At 37.2% G+C, this 21,397-nt stretch overlaps 1 protein-coding gene across 3 annotated transcripts in view; it reads left to right on the top strand.

Moving 5' to 3' along the window:
* The window catches only part of LOC126336516 (synaptotagmin-15-like), a 229,670-nt gene that overhangs the window by 151,301 nt on the left and 56,972 nt on the right, over positions 1–21,397 (top strand). For 2 of the 3 annotated variants that reach the window (XM_050000297.1, XM_050000299.1), the window contains exons 2-3: positions 1,714–1,848; positions 15,572–15,693. In XM_050000297.1, coding sequence (XP_049856254.1) covers positions 1,727–1,848; positions 15,572–15,693 — 244 coding nt within the window. In that variant the 5' untranslated portion in view covers positions 1,714–1,726. Of the gene's footprint in view, positions 1–1,695; positions 1,849–15,571; positions 15,694–21,397 lie in introns of all 3 variants that reach the window. The other variant, XM_050000298.1, reaches the window with a different exon arrangement.

Below are 21,397 nucleotides of genomic sequence, written 5' to 3'. Positions count from 1 at the left end.
CCAGAAATTTCACTGCAGGAGTTGAGGTAGGAAGTCTCTCATTTAGTTTGTCACTGTTTCATAGTTTCTCTAAATATTTAGCTAATAATTTGCAGTTTTATTTGTTGGTTAACTCGAGTTTTTCTTTTCTTTTTTTTTTTTTTAAGTGAAGGTTTTTGGGTATTATACCTTTAGAGGTCTGTAGAAGGCTTGAGGTCTTATTTATCTGAAAATAATTTTTGATTCAATGGTGCAGGTCTTTATCATATATATGGTTAACTTTTCTTACCACTATTGCTATTTGTTGTCAAACTCGCTTAAATTTTAAAAACCAATTTTCCTTCTTGTCCAGATGTGAGTCTTGCTGAGGCTGCTTTCGTTTTATTAGGCCGTCCTCACAGTCTTGGTTCCATTGTCAGTGTTTCTTAAGTCTCCTTTTTGAAGCTGTTTCCTCAACAATCTTGATCTTGCAGACCTTCATAACTTCCCATATTTGGACTTCTATGTCTTGGGGTTTTAAATAGAGTTCTGTGCTTGTTATGATGATCTCTTAATCAAATCTAGCTTTCCTTTTTTTCACAATGCGTAACTGATTTCACAGGATGAACTTCATCTTGATAAATATTATATAGCAGTCTGTTTCAATATGTGTCCCTTCTTAGCCTTCATATTACTACTTTTCTTCTGATTTTTCGTGGATGTCATTAAATGCTGTATTTGGAATTCTGTGTGGAGTTTATTTGGTGATTTCCAGGTTTTCTGTTTGCAAGGCAATCCCTTGAGAACTGTACTTCTTGCAAATATTGTTAGGTTCTTCATGTTTTATCATCTTAGCTTGTCCTTGTTGTATTTCCTGTTTGCACCTTTTCCGCGAAAATGATTTTTGATGCATTTCTGCCTACTTTTCTATGAGCCATCAGTTTTCTACAAGTCATTCTAATTTCAGCTATTAAAGCCTCATCTATCAATATCAGATGTGCCCAATGAATATCTGATGTAAAATCAAACACCTTTCAGTTGTCTAATTTCAAATTTTATTGGGCTAGCAGTTTGTTTTCATGTAGTACAATAATTCTCAGCTAATGCATACATCTAGTTCTGTGATATGCCCACTTACAGATATCTTTTAAAAACTTTTCATCTTCTTATGCACCATAAGTGTTAATTATCCAGAATGCAGCGGCGTGTGGGCAGATATGAAGGTAGGAGACAAGGTGTTAGCAGAAGTAAAACTGTGGGGTGTGCTTGGGTAACTCATTTGGTATAACACTTATGCATGAAAGGCAAAGGTTTCGAAGTTCGAGTCTCAGTCCAGAACACAATGCTAATTATCATCTATATAAACATAAATAATTTCTATTTTTCTCCACTTTTATTTATAAATTCCTTTAAATCAAATTTAAATGTTTATTTTCATCATTGTTGTAGTATCAAATAAAAATATGTTCAGGGATTTGCAATCAGAATGTTTTATTCTTGCATAGAAAGTAAAAGGCAATATTAGACCATCACTTATGTCAAACCTGGTGTAACAAGGAATGTTTTGCACAAATTGATAAAGTTAAGATCCAAAAGAAGCCTGTAAGGTAATCGAACATTCTACTTTTAACTTGTGCCAGGATTAACTTTCTCTTTCTTCTTAACTCCAAGTTAAGTTTGCTGTAACCTTAAAGAGATTTCTGATAACTTTTTTTTCCATAATGTCTGAATTCATAGGTTTCATACTGTCAACAGAGCAGACTCTGGTATGTGGCGATGTTGCTGCGCATGCTGCGACTGCTGTCAACCAAGTGTCCAGGATGAGACCACGCTGTTAGGTTGCCAACGACCTCAAGATGGTCACCTGTACACTGTTCGGCGCATATCAAGGTATTTATAATGCATTCCCTTAATTGCTTTGCTAAATGCTCCTGATTGCTACAATTTCTTCAGTTACAGTAATGTAATATAATACTCTGTGCAACATGAGATGAATAATGATCAGCTTGTTAAACAGAAAGGTGGCAGTGTAGAATCTACAGGCAAAATGTGTGGTGGAAACCACAGTCTACAACAAACAGTTGCAAAACTGTATGGCAAAAAAGTGCAACCCTTTGACAGCTTAAGTGATGCTAGCATTCCAAGCGGTTAGCATATTGTATCAGATGAATGGTATGATATAAACTGAGAACTTGCTATTTTTGGAGCTGTTACTTCCATATTTCCCATTCACTAAATTTGGTAATTATCTTTCCAATGTGTGTAGGAAAATGCAGTCAGAGTAATATCTTGTTAATATCAGTATATAATAATAAAATCTCAGCGAATTGTAATACAGTGGGACCTTGCATAGCAAGCATAATTCATTCCAGAATTTTATTCATAGTGTGAAACGCTCGTTAAGCAAAACTATTCATCCCATATAAACTAATGTAAAATCAGTAATGGGTTCCATGCAGAAAAAATATTAAAACTTTTATCTTATTCATGCCACTTACTCAAAGAAAATTATACATACAGTATTACGTACTTCATTATTCATGGTACAGAACTAATTCTTTTTCACTAGGAAGCTATCTACAGTCATTTGTTTTTGCTGACATTTCACCACTTGGTGAAAATGGAATACATTATTATTGTATAGTAAAATTGCAGTGCGCATCGTCACTGCTTTATTGGGATGGTGGTTTTCATGTATGATGCAACTGTTTCCCATACTTTCAGCTTTTCTCTTACTTTACCAGAAGGTTGCTGCTTTGTTATTACCCACGTTCTCCTCCTCTGAAGAACTTCTCTCCACAACTTCCTGCTGTGAAACATACTGCAACTCCATAAGTTCTTCAGGGGTCATTTCTTCAGTAGATCTTCCTCAAGTTCAGCAGTATCATTGTTTTACACTTCTAGTCCCATGTCATTGGCAAAAACACAATCTTGTTCATTACAGGCTCTACAGGTACTGACTCAAATGCCTTAGTAACATTCGGCAACACACTCTGACCAAAGATTCTTCCAAGCAGAAGTGAGAGTTCTCTTGGTAACCCCTTCCCATGCCTTTTTGATCATCTTGACACATGTTTCGATGTTGAAGTGATATTTCCAAAACCCTGAGAGTGAGATTGGTAACTTCAGTCAACTCAAAGCAATGCTTGAAGAGTGCTTCTTAAAATTGGAAATAATCTACTGGTTCATAGGATGAAGCAATGGAGTGGTGTTGGGGAGGCAGAAATTGGATCTTGATGAATTTAAGTTCTTCATGGAGGTGGTGTTGTAGGCCTGGAGAATAGGTAGGAACGTTGTTCATAACAAGGAAGACATGGAGTGGCAGATTCATCCCAAGCAAATATTTTTTAATTGAATGACCAAACACTTTGTTGATCCAATCGCAAAAAGAACATGTGTCACCCAAGCCTTGTTGTTGGACCTCCACATCACATTTAACCTGCTCTTCTGGGCTTTACACTTCTTGAAGGCTTATAGAGTTCCTGAATGGTAAACAAGCAGTTTAATTTTCAATTTGCTGCTTGCATTGCCACAGAATAGCAGTGTGAGATGGTATTTCATTGGCTTGTGACTGGGCAATGCATTCTTCTCTGTTGATATAAAGGTATGCTTCAGCATCTTTTCTCAGAATATACCTATCTCCTCACAATTAAAAATATGTTGTGGCAGATAACCCTCAGAATCTATGGGCATCTTGAAGTTGCTGTTAAAGTTCTCTGCTGACTTTGTGTTGGAGGTGCCTACTTCAATGTGCCTCACAACACTCTGGATGCTGGTTCTTCTCTTAAACTTCTTGAACCACTCATGGCTTCCCTTAAACACTTCTTCGCTGCTGATTATTCTGGTATTTCTTAATGAGGTCATGAAAAATCATTATCACTTACCCACTAATGATGTTCTCATTAATAGTGCCACCTTGCAATTGCCTTTCATTTATCCATATAAGGAGCAGCTTTTCAAGATCATCCAGAACATGAAACTGTTGTTTAGATACTCTTGCCACTCTCTTTGAAGCATCTATTTCTTTAATCTTGTCCTTGTTCTTGAGGATAGTGCAACTAGTTGATGTGGACTGATCGTATGTGCATGCTAAATCAGCAGTACTCACACCATGTTTGATTTTTCAATGATTTTACATTTCACTTCTAAGAACATTTTCTTCCACTTGTGGTCCTCTTCTTGTGGCTTTATCTTCGGAGATATGCCTATGAAGGTTATTATAATTTGCACACTAAAAAGCACTGTGTGAACACAAGTTAAGAAAAATGTGTGATCAGAAGTTGCACTTAGATGATAGCAGAAAGAGTACTAAACCCAGACTGCAGTATGTACTAAAGACATTGTTCATATGCGCTGCTGACAGTGAAAGATGTTCATATTGTTGAACGTTTTCCATGATGCACATGATCGGCTGGTGACATCACACTGAATCGTTGTCACTCATTATGTGAAACATCTCTTACTAAGCATGTCATTTTTTTATGACTCGTTTTGCTCATTATGCAAATTGTGCATTATGGGAGGTGCTCGTTAAGCAAGATTTCAGTGTATATATGATTCAAAGTAGGAGTGACATAATCGGATCACTGAAAATACTTCGAGATGAGAAATGAATTGTTACGTGATGTGTTTAATTTCAAAGGAACTGCTTTCAATTATATCCACATACTTGGCATATATTTTCTGAGCCTTGTGCCAATTGTAGTTCATTTCAGTTTTTTGTGGATTTCAGACACATTTTAATACATTCAAAACTAGGCACACTTTTTACATTCCTGGAGATTAGATGCTACATATAAATGTTTTTTTGGCATTGTCCTTGCTTCTGCGCCTTGTGTGTACCTATCATTTTATCTTTCCCTCTTCCCAGGTCGTATAAAAAGCTGTATACTTATCTTTCAAGGTCCTCTTCCCCAACTATGACATTTGGTCTTCAATCGTGTCCACCAGTGTCGCTTTCTACTTATTTGTGTGTCTATCTGAAATTATAGCTAACACATGTCCCATTACATTTTGCACAAAAGCTATTCCTCTTCACTTCAGGCTATCATTGTCGTATCATCAGGTAATTGTATTTTTTGTCCTTAATAATAATTACAGTCCTTCGCAAATACCAAATCCAACTGAAGCACCTATGACTTATAGTGCCACTCTAAACTCCTAAATAAACCATATCTGCATTTTGAATGTGCTTCTGCATATACACAATACACAAATGTTTCACAGTATGTTTATACAAGCCAGTCAGTTGTCGGCACTGCAGGGATGAAGTTTCAGAGAAACTGTGAGAGTTTCATGACACATCATCGATGTGCCTCCAAAGCTGAGTGGTTAGCATGGGCTGACTGCTGTGTGGGGGACCCAGGCCAGGAGAGGGTGTTACTAATATGTAACAAACTTCTAGCTCAATGAGTTCTCATTCTATTTGGCATTGCGAAAGTGGATGAGATATGAAATGCCATTTTCCAGTGTTTGTTCAAGCTGCACAAATCTTGAAACTGGGTCTCAGCATCACCAAAAAGATTACTGTTTCCAATATAGTGTAATTATAATTCAGGTAACTTCTTCAGATTTGACATAACAGTTAGTCAGTCATTTGGTAGACACAGTTTCAGCCTGATGGTTTTAATAAACAAAGCATCTTACTGACTACACTCTTTATGGCAGTCAGTGCTCATACTGATATTCTGAGTAACTGATGAAGTGTGACTTATTCATCTCATTACAAAAAACTGTAAAATCATTTGAACTGAGTAGGTTGTAGGTGAAATAACTTACAGAAATGCAGCTGGGTACCATCCTCAACAATCACCAATATTTCGACAGGTGAACAGTCCATCATTTTGAAGGCATGCATTTGTGCCTCAAAAATAACAGGGTGTTCAACTGTTGAAATATTGGTGTAGATGAAGTTAGCTGACAATGCTCCTGTTAGTTACGTGAACATTTAACAAACAGGAAGAGGGGGTGGGGGCAGCTCAAGTGCCACATGCATATGGCTGGACTGGCAAAATGACACCTGTGCATCCAGTGCTCACCTAAAAATTTCATGTGTGTCTTTTACCATACTTCAATAACATACAATCCAATGGGATGATGGCCCATATTCTCTGCACATTGCAAGTATCAGCAAATATCAGAGCATTTTTTTAGTATAATGTAAATGCACAGATAAAAAATCTACTTACCAAGTGATGGCAGGGGAACACACACACAAAAGGATTTAATGTTTACAAGGTTTGGAGCCATTGGCTCCTTCTTCTGGCAGAAGAGTTGAAGGGCAAGGAAGAGGGGTGAAGGAAAAGAGCTGGAGAGGTTTAGTGGAAGGGGTACAGTTAAGAAAAGTCACCCAGAACCCCAAGTCAGTGGAGACCTATTGTCTTCTGCCAGAAGAAGGAGCTACTGGCTCCTAAAGCTTGTAAACATTAAATCCATTTTTGTGTGTACCCCTGCTGCTGCCTGTTGAGTAGATTTTTTTATCTGTCCATTTACATTATATTATCAATAACTGGTTATTTTCATTGCTATATTAGAGCGTTTTTTTCTAATTTCAAAAGCCTTCCATTTGATGTATTCTTACATCACTTCCTGGAGGCTGAAGTGTTTAATATATTTCAGTATATTTTGATGTAAATAAAACAGAAAGAAACTTCCACATGGGAAAAATATATTAAAAACAAAGATTCCAAGACTTACCAAGCGGGAAAGCGCCGGCAGACAGGCACATGAACAAAACACACAAACACACATACAGAATTACGAGCTTTCGCAACTGGCAGTTGCTTCGTCAGGAAAGAGGGAAGAGACATATGTCTGCTTGTGTCTGTGTATGTGCGGATGGATATGTGTGTGTGTGTGCGAGTGTAAACCTATCCTTTTTTTTCCCCTAAGGGAAGTCTTTCCGCTCCCGGGATTGGAATGACTCCTTACCCTCTCCCTTAAAACCCACATCCTTTCATTTTTCCCTCTCCTTCCCTCTTTCCTGACGAAGCAACTGCCAGTTGCGAAAGCTCGTAATTCTGTGTGTGTGTTTGTGTGTTTTGTTCGTGTGCCTGTCTGCCGGCGCTTTCCCGCTTGGTAAGTCTTGGAATCTTTGTTTTCAGTATATTTTGATGCATACGCCACCAATATATGTGACCAGTATACTCAAGGGTCAGTCCATGTGATATCAACAAATGGTGTGGTTATTAAGACCTCAGATTTTGATAATTTTTATGCACTTGTAATAATAGCTGTTTGCATGAAAAATCCTCAATTAAATGTTTTTTAGGCCTTTCATTTTTGAGTTACTAATTTTTTAAACTTCCAAAACTCTGTGATTTTTGTTACTTTTTTACCTTAAAAGTCACTGTCTCAAAAACTATATGACCCAAAATTTGTACTGTTTTATTCAGTTTCTTATGAGCTTTAAAAGTAGGTGCTAATTGAAAATGTTCATAAAGCCGCTGCATTTTCCAAGACGAGATTACTTTTTAATTTTGAAAAGCGCAAAATCGCAATATTTTTTGGTTTTGAAAAAACAAGTGTTACTTGTACACTCTTTGTTAATACGTGTGCCAAATTTCATGATGCTGTTCCAATGGGAACATATTAAAATAAATTTTATTTTACGGGTAAGCGAAACACCTTGTTCATATACCGAGCGAGGTGGCGCAGTGGTTAGCACACTGGACTCGCTTTCGGGAGGACAACGGTTCAATCCCGTCTCCGGCCATCCTGATTTAGGTTTTCTGTGATTTCCCTAAATCTTTTCAGGCAAATGCCGGGATGGTTCCTTTGAAAGGGCACGGCCGATTTCCTTCCCAATCCTTCCCTAACCCGAACTTGCGCTCTGTCTCTAATGACCTCGTTGTCGACGGGACGTTAAACACTAACCACCACCACCACCTTGTTCATAGTCTAACAATGGTGCATCTAGAATGAGAATTTCACTCTGTAGCGGAGTGTGCGCTGATATGAAACTTCCTGGCAGATTAAAACTGTGTGCTGCCGGACCGAGACTCGAACTTGGGACCTTTGCCTTTCGCGGGAAAGTGCTCTACCAACTGAGCTACCCCAGCACGACTAATGGCCCGTCCTTACAGCTTTACTTCTACCAGTACCTTGTCTCCTACTTTCCAAACTTGTGTTTTTAATGATGTAGCTGTTACTATTTCATAATATGTTATTTGAGAGTCTCGCAAAGGGAAATTTTCTTCAGCAAGAAAGATGTTATTGTGATCCACTAACAATCTTGAAGAGTCTAAAATTATGCTTTGTGATTTTCTTTTAAATGATTTAACCTGGTTCTCCCAAGCAACACTGCCATAAGTGTTGTAACAAGACATTCTTTTGCAATATAATCTGAGGCTTTTTGCAGCACTTCATCTGACAGTCTGTATGTTCTTCCAGTGGCAGTTGAAAGATTTAATTTACAAATTGTGAAGTTTTTTATTACAGTCAATTTATCTGGTCTTCTTGGTTATGAAAAGGAAAGAGATGGTCCACAATCAGGCGTAAATAAAAGATTTACTTCTACTCTCTCATCCCTCGGTAGTATCGAAGTCCTCCACTGTTTGTTGTCATACACTATGTGATCAAAACTATCTGAACACCTGGCTGAAAATGACTTACAAGTTTGTGGTGCCCTCCATCGGTAATTCTGGAATTCAGTATGGTGCTGACCCACCCTAAGCCTTGATGACAGCTTCCACTCTCACAGGCATAGTTCAGTAGGTGCTGGAGGGTTTCTTGGGGAATGGCAGCCCATTCTTCATGGAGTATTGCACTGAGGAGAGGTATCGATGTTGGTTGGTGAGGCCTGGCACGAAGTTGGCATCCAAAACATCCCAAAGCTGTCCTATACAATTCAGGTCAGGACTCTGTGCAGGCCAGTCCATTACAGTTTGAAGCAAGAAGGTGCTTAAAATATCAGTGTAGGCCTGTGCTGTGATACCATCACGCGCAAAACAACAAGGGGTGCAAGCCTCCTCCACGAAAACATGACCACACAATAACACCACCACCTCTGAATTTTACTGTTGGCACTACACACGCTGGCAGGTGACATTCACTGGGTATTCACCATACCCACATCCTGCCATTGGATCACTACATTGTGTACTGTGATTCGTCACTCCTCACGTTTTTCCACTGTTCAATCGTCCAATGTTTACGCTGCTTGCACCAAACAAGGTGTCATTTGGTATTTACTGGCATAATGTGTGGCTTATGAGCAGTCACTCAACCATGAAATCCAAGTTTTCTCTCAACTCCTGCCTAACTGTCACAGTGGATACTGATGCGGTTTGGAATTCCTGCATGATGGCCTGGATACGTGTCTGCTTATTACACATTACGAACCTCTTTAACTGTATGGCAGTCACTGTCAGTTAACAGAGAAGGTCGGCCTGTATGCTTTTGTGCTGTACGTGTCCCTTCACATTTCCACTTCAGTATCACATCGGAAAAAGTGGACCGAGGGATGTTTAGGAGTGTGAAAATCTCGTGAACAGACATATGCCCAAAGTGACATCCAATCACCTGGCCATGTTTGAAGTCTGTGAGTTCTGTGGAGTGCCCCATTCTGCTCTTTTATGATGTCTAATTGGCAGTAGGTGGCAGCACAATGCACCTAATATGAAAAACGTATGTTTTTTGGGATGTCCAGATATTTGTGATCACACAGTATACATAAAAGCAACAAATATTGTAATTTCCCCAAAGGATGCAACATCTGGACCCTCTTGAATTTTGTTTATGAACGTCAAATTCCTTAAAAATCAGAAGCAATGTTTGCTTTACCTTTGACTTTGTTTATAGGAATAAGTGCACAATACTTCTGTTTCCCTTTGACTGCAATGGCTTTGTAAAAATTTCATGGCATGCTCCTTTTTTATGCTTCAGGCTCATCATTTGTCACTTACAAGTGACTGATGGCATATATGCTTTACCCCACTTAAACAGTTGGAATGAAGTTAATATTTGATCCTGTTGTACTTCCTCTACTGATTAATATGAGCGTCAAGAAAATCACTTCTACTATTATTCTATGTGCATTTATTAAACCACTAGTTTCATGCTATATGTACACCACTATGGGACAAAGAGACAAAAATGTGCCAGTGTCATGATTTAAAATGCTAAATTGCCCAGTATAAAAATGAAATGCACATGTCGTAATACAGCAAGTACAATATTCCACTTTGTTGGCTGTGCTTGGTATGTGTCATATTCCAACACTTGCCTTTCAACAGTTTATTGGGTGACTAAGCATTTAAAATCATGACACTGGAGTGTTCTGCCACTTTATCCCCTGAGCTCATGTGCTTAAGGAGTTATACATACCTGACCCTCTTTCCTTCACCAGTGCTTTGCTAATTTTATCTCAAAATCTCATCTCTACAAAAGGGAATTACTGTCAGTAGAAGTGAATATGTTCACACACACATACACACACGCCTTCAGTAAATATGTACTACAATGACTGTGAATTATAACTTATATAAAATGGAAAATACATGCTATCACTTACATAATATATGTCAATTCGCCCATTTAGGATCAAAGAAACGTAACTCCAAAAACAGTGTTTTGAGATAATTCTATTAAAGGTTTTGTCCAAAAAGCTGAGTACTATCTAATAGTTTTTCACTAACCTTTCTTTTGTAAATAAAGAGTATGCTTTATTGACTGTTGTTTTCTACTAGCTGTTACGTATTTTAGTCACTAGGTGGACACTAATGAAATATTTTATGAAATTATGCACGTCCAATCCTTAACTTAATGGCTGCTGCTGTATAACAAATGAACATCAAACAAATAATATGCAGCTTTAAGCAATATTATCATATTAAAGATTACTGCAGTTGTGTTAATGTCTTGATAAATACAGATTACATGGAATAAGCTATGGAAATGTCTGTCAGTGCCATTCAAGAGAATAAAAGTCATTAGTACTTTCAGTCATTATTATTTAACACTGAACTTAAAAAAATAGTTTACTGGTTACAGAAATAATATTCTTGTTTCTTAATCATCACATAATTCAGGAAAAATCAGTTTAACAGAATATAATGCTCCCTCACACCTGTTTTTCTGTTTGTGGATTATTGTTTCAAAAATAATACACAGATATTTAAACGAACCAAAATTAGTGGTTTACATGAAATAACTAAGGTGATGAACTAGCAACAATAATAAAGGGGGAAAAAAAAGAAAATAAACATGAAGTATATTCCTGTTATTCTTCCACGTTTTCCTCATTTTCTAAATCATTAGCAGCATTGAGTCCTTGATATAATGTATGATACCTGTGAGGTATAATACCCTTATTACATAAACCTATGAGATCTTTTTTCTTTTCTTTACTTATGCAGACAGGACTGTCACATGCTGGGCACAGAGTATTGTCTTCACATCCTGAATTCGAAGAAATTCTTAGGCCAGGTCTTTTCTTGATGTGCAAAACTTGAAAGTCAGGCTGATCCTTCCTATATTGCGTCCAAACAATCTTAAACCATTTCACAGTTTCTCCATTCTCAGCAGTTTTCCTATTCCAAATTATTTGCTTTTGAAGCTGGTTGAAATCTAAAATTTGAGTATTATCCATTTCTTTCACTCTGTACTTGTTGAAGGTCATTCTTACAATTGTATACCAGCGAATGGGATCAAAAACATCCACATGTTTACTTTTTCTTTCTATGCTTGCATCCACTGAGCCTACTTCCATTTGTAAATGCCCAGGCTCAAAACAGCATTGGTCAGTAGTTGGAATGTCCATGGTATTCACTGCATGCAAACACACAGTGCTCATGTTGGCATTCCTGTTCTGGTCTCCACATGTATCGGAAAAATGCTCATGTTGGCATTCCTGTTCTGGCCCCCACATTTATCAGAAAAAAAGGTTATCAGTTTTCCTATTGCATGATGTTTCAAAAAATTCCACAATCATGAAACCACTTGTATGGATCCCCTTTTTGCTGTTGTCTCATCCCAAATGTGGCAAACAGTTTTGTTTTCTCCTACATTAAGAAATATGAGATTGTAGACAAAGAGCCTTCTTTTATATAATGCTGCCTTTGCATTCACTTTAGCCAGTAATGCACAGCTTGTAAGTCAAATTCAGCTAGCAAAGATTCGCCTTTTCTTGCACTTTCTTTCTTAATGTTCTTAAATTCCCTTGTCATTTCTTTCCTTTTCAAATGTTCTTTCTGTTCCCTTTTAAAACCTCTGCCTTCCTTTTCCTTAGCCAAAAGGTGTTAAAACATTAAACATATATCACACATCTCTTTTTATGATTAAATTGGTTTGTGAATATCCCCATATACAGCCATAATTTCTGGACTGTTTTTCCTTCCTCATAGCATTGTTCCCAATATAACTCATACTCTATGTTAATACTCATATCGACAGGTAAATAATCTGCTGTACATTCTTTCATCTTGTAATGAGAAAGAAGGGTTGGAAAACTCTTAATGTGTTTCCTTATAGCCTCTTTACTTTCTTCTGGTCTCTTTATACCTGACTCATGAAATCCTTTTCACTCTTTCTTATTTACATGATGTGCTTCTCTTTTTTTAATAGTATTTCTTACAAAGGTTTTGGAAATATCAAATGTCTTGAGAAAAAACTGCATACACACTTGAATCTTATCAAATCCCTTTATTAGATAGAATTTGTTGGTCCTCTTCCTTCGTGAGTTATACGATTTTGTCCTCACACTTTGTTTCTCTTCTTCTTCCACTGGCTTATTTAGGTTTGTACTCAACTGATCCAAGATCCCTTTAGGCTCTATGGATATTTTGTCTGTTTTGCTCAGCAAACTTACTGCAACACTGTCATTGACATTTAGAGCAATCTTTTGGCTTCATATTTTGCAGGAACTTCGGAATCCTTTGTAGAAATATATACCCTACCATGCTGCCGATTAATTTTCTTTGATTTGTTTTTTGTTCTTCTTTAACCACTATCAGTTTTTGTTTTGTTACTATTCTCAATACCAGCATTGTCATCTGCAATTTCCTCATCCTGATTGTGATGATTTACTTGTGCAGAAGTTGCAGGCTCAGCAGTTTTTGTGACATTCTTTACAAGGGACGTTCCATGTCGAACACCACTGTCTGTAACAATAACATGACAGGTATTCAGACGAAGGGAAAAGAAAATTAACTGGAACTGCTCTTGTGTCTAGTAATTGCTTGAGTACTCACCAGAATATGTAGTGTTGTCCAGTTCACAGGAAGAACAGTCATCATTTGTATCTGAATGAATGAATGTCCTGAGCATCTCCACATCACATTCTTCCTCAGCTATGAATATGAACAACAACAGTAATAATAGTTATAATAATAATGACAATAGCAGTAACAGCAATAATTAGAAATATAATAATAATGACAACAGCAGTAATAGCAATAATAATAATTATTATTATAGTACTTACTACCGAAATATATACACTAAGAAACAGGTTCTAATACTTACATGATTCCATTAAATTCTGTTCCTTCTTCAGGCACATTTTCACCATCCTTCTTCCTCTGGACTCCATAGTGCTCCTACTTGCTTGTAAACACATTCACAACTAAAACCATATTTATCTTCCTTGCCAGGAAGTTGCATTTCATTGTTGTCACAGTGACGACAACAATGTGTCTAAAGAGAAGTAGCGGAAAAAGCAATTTCTAACAGCTCTGTTAGGATCAGAGAAACGCAAGAGCTGTTCTGTTTCACAAATTAATGTTGCATAATGTGGTCTAAAAATGGATCAGCTCTTCGGTCTGTCTGATTTTACTATTTTTCATAAAAAGTAGATACATTGACAACTAAAATGGAAACCACAGAAGATAGAGTTATGCTTGCTTGATCGTAATATAGATCTCGATTCCATGTACCATATGGTACTAACAACTCAGAAGTGGCAAAAATGTTGTTACGTTTGTCTGATCTTAAAGGATCGAATTGTTGTACGGCCTAGTTTACTACAATTTTAAAATGATAAAGCAAGTATGCTTAATTACTACACAACATTTTCATTTTTAACAGTACCATAATTGAACATGATGTCTACAGTTCATGAAAGTAACAAAAAAGTAATGAAAATGAGCTGGTGGTCATGAAAGTAATGAAAATGTAATAAAGTTTAGTGGGTTATCATGAATTTTGTTTTGTATGCCAATCAGGTGCAGTTCTAGAAAGAATAACAAGGTAAAAAGTTAGTACTATCTCCCTCTCACAAAACGTTGTATCCAGCTGTCCATTTAATAAGCTGTGTAAATAAATCCTCTGCTACTGCAGTTTGAATCCTTGAGGGTCAGGAGTGGTTAGAGAAATTTGGAGGTGTAGCTTTGTTGAACTATATGTGGTGTATACACATAGTAAAAAAGACACATAATTGTAGCTCTGCCCATGACGATGCTGCCATCTCAAGTGTTGCTTGAGCAGTGTGAGCTGCAACAACAGTTTCTTTAATTTTGTCCACTCCCACTTCTGTTTAATGCTCTTTACTCCACATCTATTTTTGATAGATATTTCCTTAAAGGTTTTTAGTAATTAATATAAAGCTACTGTAATTTTAGTCTTGTTTTAAAGGTATTAAAGATGATGAGAGTAAAATAGCTTTTTCACAAGCCAAAAAGTTTCCCACACTGTATTAGTACTGCTTGGCAACTGTAAAGTTGGGGTAACAAGGAGAGCGCACAGTGTTTGCTGCAGGAAGAGATGGAGTGCAGGGGGAGGGGAACACTCTGCCTCCACTTACTGTAAATATGCAGTACAGACAACACAAACCTATGCTTTGAGTTTCCACAAAAGCAGCAGTGTCTGTGATGGATGTAATCATTAGCTAATCAAAAAGTCAGGATAAGGTCATGAATTTGATCCTTATTTCTGTTATTTTGGAATACATTCATGTCATTTGGTGCATATATTAACAAACATACATTTTTTTCAGAACATAAAAAATTCTGATTTTTAAATTTTTAAAATATAAAAAAGTTTTGGTTTGGGAAAATTTAGCATTTTAATGAATTTGGTCAGACAGTGCATATTTTCAAAGCCTACGATAAACTGAATAAAATGGTATAAATTTTGGGTCTGTACATGAGCTATAGCCATTTTAAGGCTTTGAAACATGAAAAAACACTCAATTTTGGACACTTTAAAAATTAGTAACTCAAAAACAAAATGTTCAAAGAATTTTTAACGTTGGTTTTATCTTATTTTGGTAGGTGGAATAAAAGGACAGAAAATTACAAAATTCTAGATCATCAGTGTTCAAATTTATTGTTTTATTGGTTGATTTCACGTGGAACGACCCTCGCATCTTGTAGATAGTCTATTAATGTAGTCACCATAGTCCATTAATGCAGTCACCAAATCCCTGGTCAAGGGATTCAACAGAGTAGTTTAAATTCAAGGTATATTATATTATTATTATGAAGGCAACGGAATTCAGTTTTTGTTCTCCAGTCAGGTTAAAATACTGTTATAACAGATCAAAACCAAAATGTACTGACTGCTATGTTTACTGTATTTGGAAAAAGTAATGTTTAATAATTGTCAAAATTCTGATTTTCTGGTCCTTTTATTTCTATCTCATGGCTCAGCAATGCACATTTTTTATCTCTTACAGTTTTGGGAGGACAGCCTCTAAAGAAGATCTAGATGATTCCTACACTGATCTCAGATCTGCTACTCCCCAGCAGTTTTCTGACAACATAGCTGGACAGCTAAAAGTCTGCAGAGTGCAGCCTGGTAACAACATGTTCATTTTCTGTCTTTACAACACTTGTTTCTTTATTAAGTTAACTGATCATTAACAAAAAAAAACTATTTTCCATTATAACAACTACAGCTCTTACTGGTCTTGTGTTTCAATCATGGAATATTTTGAAATGTGCATTTGGAAATAAATGTGGAAAATTATAAAGAAACCAGAGTCAAGCAACAAGATAAAGGTCACATCAAATGAAGCAGCATGTTTTGAAAGCAGAATCTGCTATTAAATTGTACAACAAACTCTGAGTTTCTGAAGCGTCTGTGAATGTTTCCTGTAGTTTGACTGGATCCAAATGAGATACAGTATAGCATTAGTTACCTGAAGTAATTGGGGAATGTGGGTGTTCGGAAAACAGGTTTATTTGGCTAATCAAACTATATACTTTTATTTACCAATAAAAACTATGTACATTTGCAGTAAAATGAATCTGTTAATATTATTACACAGGCAAGTGCAGGAGGAATGTATGACGGAATGTAGTAGCAATATAAAGACTGGCATGAGAAGATATTGTGGTTTGAGAAACTGCACAATGTTTTGAAAAATGTTTATGTTAAGAGTTTAATAATCCAGATGTACTGATGTACTGTATGTTTTGATAGTAATCTTGTTCGGAAAATATGTGGTGGTTTAGGAAAATACAAAAAAATGGTGGGACAATGTTGTGCATCCACATTGGTAATAAGCCATTTACAAATAACGACACCATATCAGATCTATAATCATTTATGCCTGTTTTTGGTACTTCTTAATTAAAAGCTTAAGTTCTTAGCAAAGGGTCTCATTCAGTTCCATAAATGTGGAGCGACAAGAGCATGATGGTAAAAATTTGAATCTAACAAGCATAATGGCTAAATTGCAATGGAAAATTTAGGTGCAGTTGAACTTATCATGAGTTATGTTGAGTTAATTAGCTTAGTAAAATCAAAATACATCATTATAAAGCATGGATATTGATCTTTCTAATGAGCAGATTTGTAGCTATGATGCATATAGAAAATTAGAATCAACTATTAGTGAAAGACAGACAAAAATCAACTATTAGTAGGCATATAATAAGAGCATATGGGGGGTTCCAGTTTGCTCTGTTTCAAATACAGAGGTCACAAAAATTGTAGAATAGTGTTATGCACATATGCAGATGGCAGTAGTATTGCATGCACAAGGTATAAAAGGGCAGTGCATTTTGGAACTGTCATTTGTACTCAGGTGACTCATGTGAAAAGGTATTTTTTTTTCTTTTTTTCACCTCAGAGTATTACTTGCAACCTACATCCTCAATTATTTACTGGATGATTTCCAATCTCTGCCTTCCTCTACAGTTTTTGCCCTCTACAGCTCCCTTTAGAACCATGGAAGTCATTCTCTGATTTCTTAACAGATGTCCTATCATCCTGTTCCTTCTTCTGTCAGTGTTTTCCCTATATTCCTTTCCTCTCTGATTCTGTACCAAACCTCCTCAAACCTTTCACCTAATTTTCAACACTCTTCTGTAGCACCACATCTCAAATGCTTCAATTCTCTTCTGTTTGTTTTTCCACAGTTCATGTTTCACTACTGTATAATGCTGTGATCCAAACATAGATTCTCAGAAATTTCTTCCTTAAATTAAGGCCTGTGTTTGATAGTAGTAGACTTCTCTTGGCCAGGAATGCCTTTTTTACCAGTGCTAGCCTGCTTTTGATGTCCTCGATGCATCATCAGTCATGGGTTATTTTGCTGCCTAAGTAGCAGAATTCCTTAACTTCATCTGCTTTGTAACCATCAATCCTGTTATTAAATTTCTTGCTGTTCTCATTTCTGCTACTTATCATTACTTCTGTCTTTCTTTGATTTACTCTTAATCCATATTCTATATTCAGTAGACTGTTCATTCCATTCAGCAGATCCTGTAATACGTCTTCAGTTTTGCTAAGAATAGCAATGTTGTCAATAAAGCTTTTTACTGACATCCTTTCTCTTAAATTTTAATTTCATTCCTGAACCTTTCTTTTATTTCTATCATTGCTTCTCCAGTTTCTAGACTGAACAGTAGGTGGGAAAGACTACATCCCTGTCTTACACCCTTTTTAATCCAAGCACTTTGTTCTTGGTCTTCCACCCTTATTATTCCCTCTTGGCTCTTGTATGTGTTGTACATTATGTGTCTCTTCCTATAGCTTACCCCAATTTTCCTCAGAATTTTGAATATCTTCTTGCACTTGTTAACTCTTGCAGTATTTGGAACTGTGTGGATGATATTTTACTGAGAGCCAGATGGTATACTGCCAGATTCATACATTCTACACACCAATGTGAATAGTCATTTTGTTGCCACTTCCCCCAATGATTTTAGAATTTCTGGTGGAATGTTATCATCCTTTCTACCTTATTTGATTGTAAGTCTTCCAAAGCTCTTTTAAATTCTCATTCTAGTACTGGATCCCATATCTCTTCCCTATCAACCCCTGTTTCTTCTTCTATCACATCAGACAAGTCTTCCCCCCCCCCCCCCCCCATAGAGGTCCTCAATGTACTTTTTTCGCCTATCTACTCTCTCCTCAGCATTTAACAGTGGAATCCCCGTTGCACTCTTAATGTTACCACAATTTATTTTAATTTCACCAAAGGGTTTTTGACTTTTCTGCGAACCTGCAGGAGAGCTTCTGTAAAGTTTGGAAGGTAGGAGACGAGATACTGGCAGAAGTAAAGCTGTGAGTACCGGGCGTGAGTCGTGCTTCGGTAGCTCAGATGGTAGAGCACTTGAACGCGAAAGGCAAAGGTCCCGAGTTCGAGTCTCAGTCGCGCACACAGTTTTAATCTACCAGGAAGTTCCAACTGAGCTATTTCTTCTGTTACCCATAGTTTCTTCGCATTACCTTTTTTGTACCTATGTTTTTCTTTACAATTTCTGTTACTGACCTTTTTAGAGATGTCCATTCTTTTCAGCTGAACTGCCTACTGAACCATTCCTTATCACAGTATCTACAGCCTTAGATAACGTCAAGCATATCTATTCATTCATTAGCTCTTCTGTATCTCACTTCTTTGTGCATTGATTCTTCCGGACCAGTGTCTTAACTTCAGTGCACTCTTCATCACAATGAAATTGTGATCTGGGTATGTATCTGCTCCTGGGTATGCCTTACAATTCAGTATCTGATTGCAGAATCTCTGCCTGGCCATGATGTAGTCTAACTGAAATATTGCTATATCACCCAGCCTTTTCCAAGAATACATTTCGTGCTCTTGTGATTCTTGAACAGAGTATTTGCCGTTACTAGACGAAATTTATAGTAGAACTCAATTAGTTTTTCTCCTCAATCATTCCTAGTACCAAGCTCTAATTGTACTGTAATACCTTCTTTTGATTCTTCCCCTACAACCACATTCCAATCCCCCATGATTATTACATTTTCATTTTCTTTTACAAACTGAATTACCTGCTCAGTGTCCTTATACACTTTTTCTACCTCTTCATCTTCAGCTTGCGACATTGGCATGTTTACCTGAACTATTGTTGTCGGTCTTGGTTTACTGTTGATACTGATAAGAATAACCCTATCGCTGAAATGTTCACAGTAGCACACTATCTACCCTATGTTCCTATTCATAATGAATCCTACTCCTGTTATACCATTTTCTGCTGTTGTTGATATTACCCTGTACTCACATGCCTGGAAATCCTAGTCTTCTTTCCATTTCACATCACTGATCCCCACTATATCTAGATTGAGCCCTTGCATCCCCCTTTTCAAATTTTCTAGTTTCCATACCACATTGAAAGTTCTGAAATTCCATGGCCTGACTTTTAGAATATTATCCTTTCGTTGGTTGCTCAATCTTTATTGTATGGTAGCCTCCCCATTGTAATCCCTACCATAGATCCCAATGGGGGACTGTTCTGGAATGTTCTACCAATGCAGAGCTCATCAAGACACTTTTTCAGTTACAGGTGACATGTCATGTGGACACACATCATGTGTCTTGCCCTCTGCATCCTCATGCCATTGGTCATAGCTGATTCTTTCACTTTTAGGGGCAGTTTTCCATGCCGATGCCTTATGCTGGAAGTCATGGGCTGCTAGAGCTGATGATTTTTATTCAAATTTTAAGCTCTGGTGGGGTTCAAACCTGGAATCAGAGACATTTTGATTACTAATCAAAGACCCTACCCTTAGACCATGGGTTACTGACATGATTATGGCTGTGTGAAGATAATTAGCAGACTTTGAATGCAAGATTCATTCCATTTCGGAAATCATTAGGGAATTCAATATTTTGAGAACCATATTGTCAAGATTTGCCAAGGATACCAAATTTCGGGCATTACTTCCCACCACAGACAATGCAGTGGCCAACAGCCTTCATTTAATGACTGAGAGCAGCAACGTTTGCGTAGAGTGGTTGGTGATAACTGCATGAAATAATTGCAGAAATCAAATCCATTAGGAGAGTGCAGCCGTGTTTGGTATTAATTGACTGTGGCAGCAGATGACCGCCAGGAGAGCCTTTGTTAATAGCACATCAGCTGCAGCACCTCTCCTGGGCCTGTGACCATATTGGTTGGGCCCCACATGATTGGCAAATCATGGCCTGTTCAGAGTTGAGTTCTTATTTCTTTTGATAAGAGCTGATGGTAAGTTTTTGAGTGTGGTGCAGATCCCATGAAGCCATGGACTTGTTGTCAACAAGGCACTGTGCAAGGTAGTGATGGCTCCATAGTGGTGTGGGCTGTGTTGGTATGGAATGGAAATGGGCAGGGCGCTCTGATACAAATAGACCAATCATTGACTGGAAATGGTTATGTTCGGCTACTTGGAGACCATTTGCAGTCATTCATGGACTTCATTTTTCTAAGCAACAGTGGAACTTTTATAGATGACAATGCATCATGCCACAGTTGTTCGTGACTTATTTGAAGCACATTCTGGACAGTTTGGGTGAATGATTTGGCCACCCAAATTTCCTGACATGAAGCCATCAAATATATATGGTACATAATCAAGAGACCAGTTCTTGCGCAAAATCCTGCACCAGCAACACTTTCATGGGTATGGCTCAAGATTTCTGCAGGGGACTTCCAACTTGTTGAGTCCATGCCATGTTGAGTTGCTGCACTGCACCAGGAAAAAGGAGGTCCAACACGATAAGAGGTGGTATCCCATGACTTTTGTCACCTCAGTGCATAGTCAATATTGTCACATGGTACTTGTCATCTAAAAATGTGATTATCAAAAATCTAGTTAACAGTACAGTTTTGCTTTTGATTAGCAATATACAGGATGGAAACAGTTGCAGCTTCTTTTCACAGAACAGCAAAAGGTTGCTTCCTGAGATAGTACAAATGAGGCCTTATAGTATATCATCATTTCCTTGGAGGAATAAGAGAAACACTAAGGTTCACTTGCTCCTGTGGTTATGGAGTTTAAATAAGTCTGCCAAATGTGGTGTGCTGCCAGATCTGAGTATGGGAATATACCTGAACATCAAGTATATTAAGCTGCTCTCCAATTATGGAAGCCTGGATATTTTGCTGGAATATTATCTGGCAAAGTATTCCAGAAAGAGAGAAAGTTGGCTGAGCATATAATGTAATATGAAAATGAACAGCTGGCTGAGAAATCCAAATTCATGATGTACTAAACCGTCTAAAACTATTTGAAACAGTCATTTCCTTTAGAATCCTAAATCATCAGC

This window comes from Schistocerca gregaria, chromosome 2 (assembly GCF_023897955.1).
Source record: "Schistocerca gregaria isolate iqSchGreg1 chromosome 2, iqSchGreg1.2, whole genome shotgun sequence".
NCBI lineage: Eukaryota > Metazoa > Arthropoda > Insecta > Orthoptera > Acrididae > Schistocerca > Schistocerca gregaria.
This window is presented reverse-complemented; position numbering and strand designations above follow the sequence as displayed.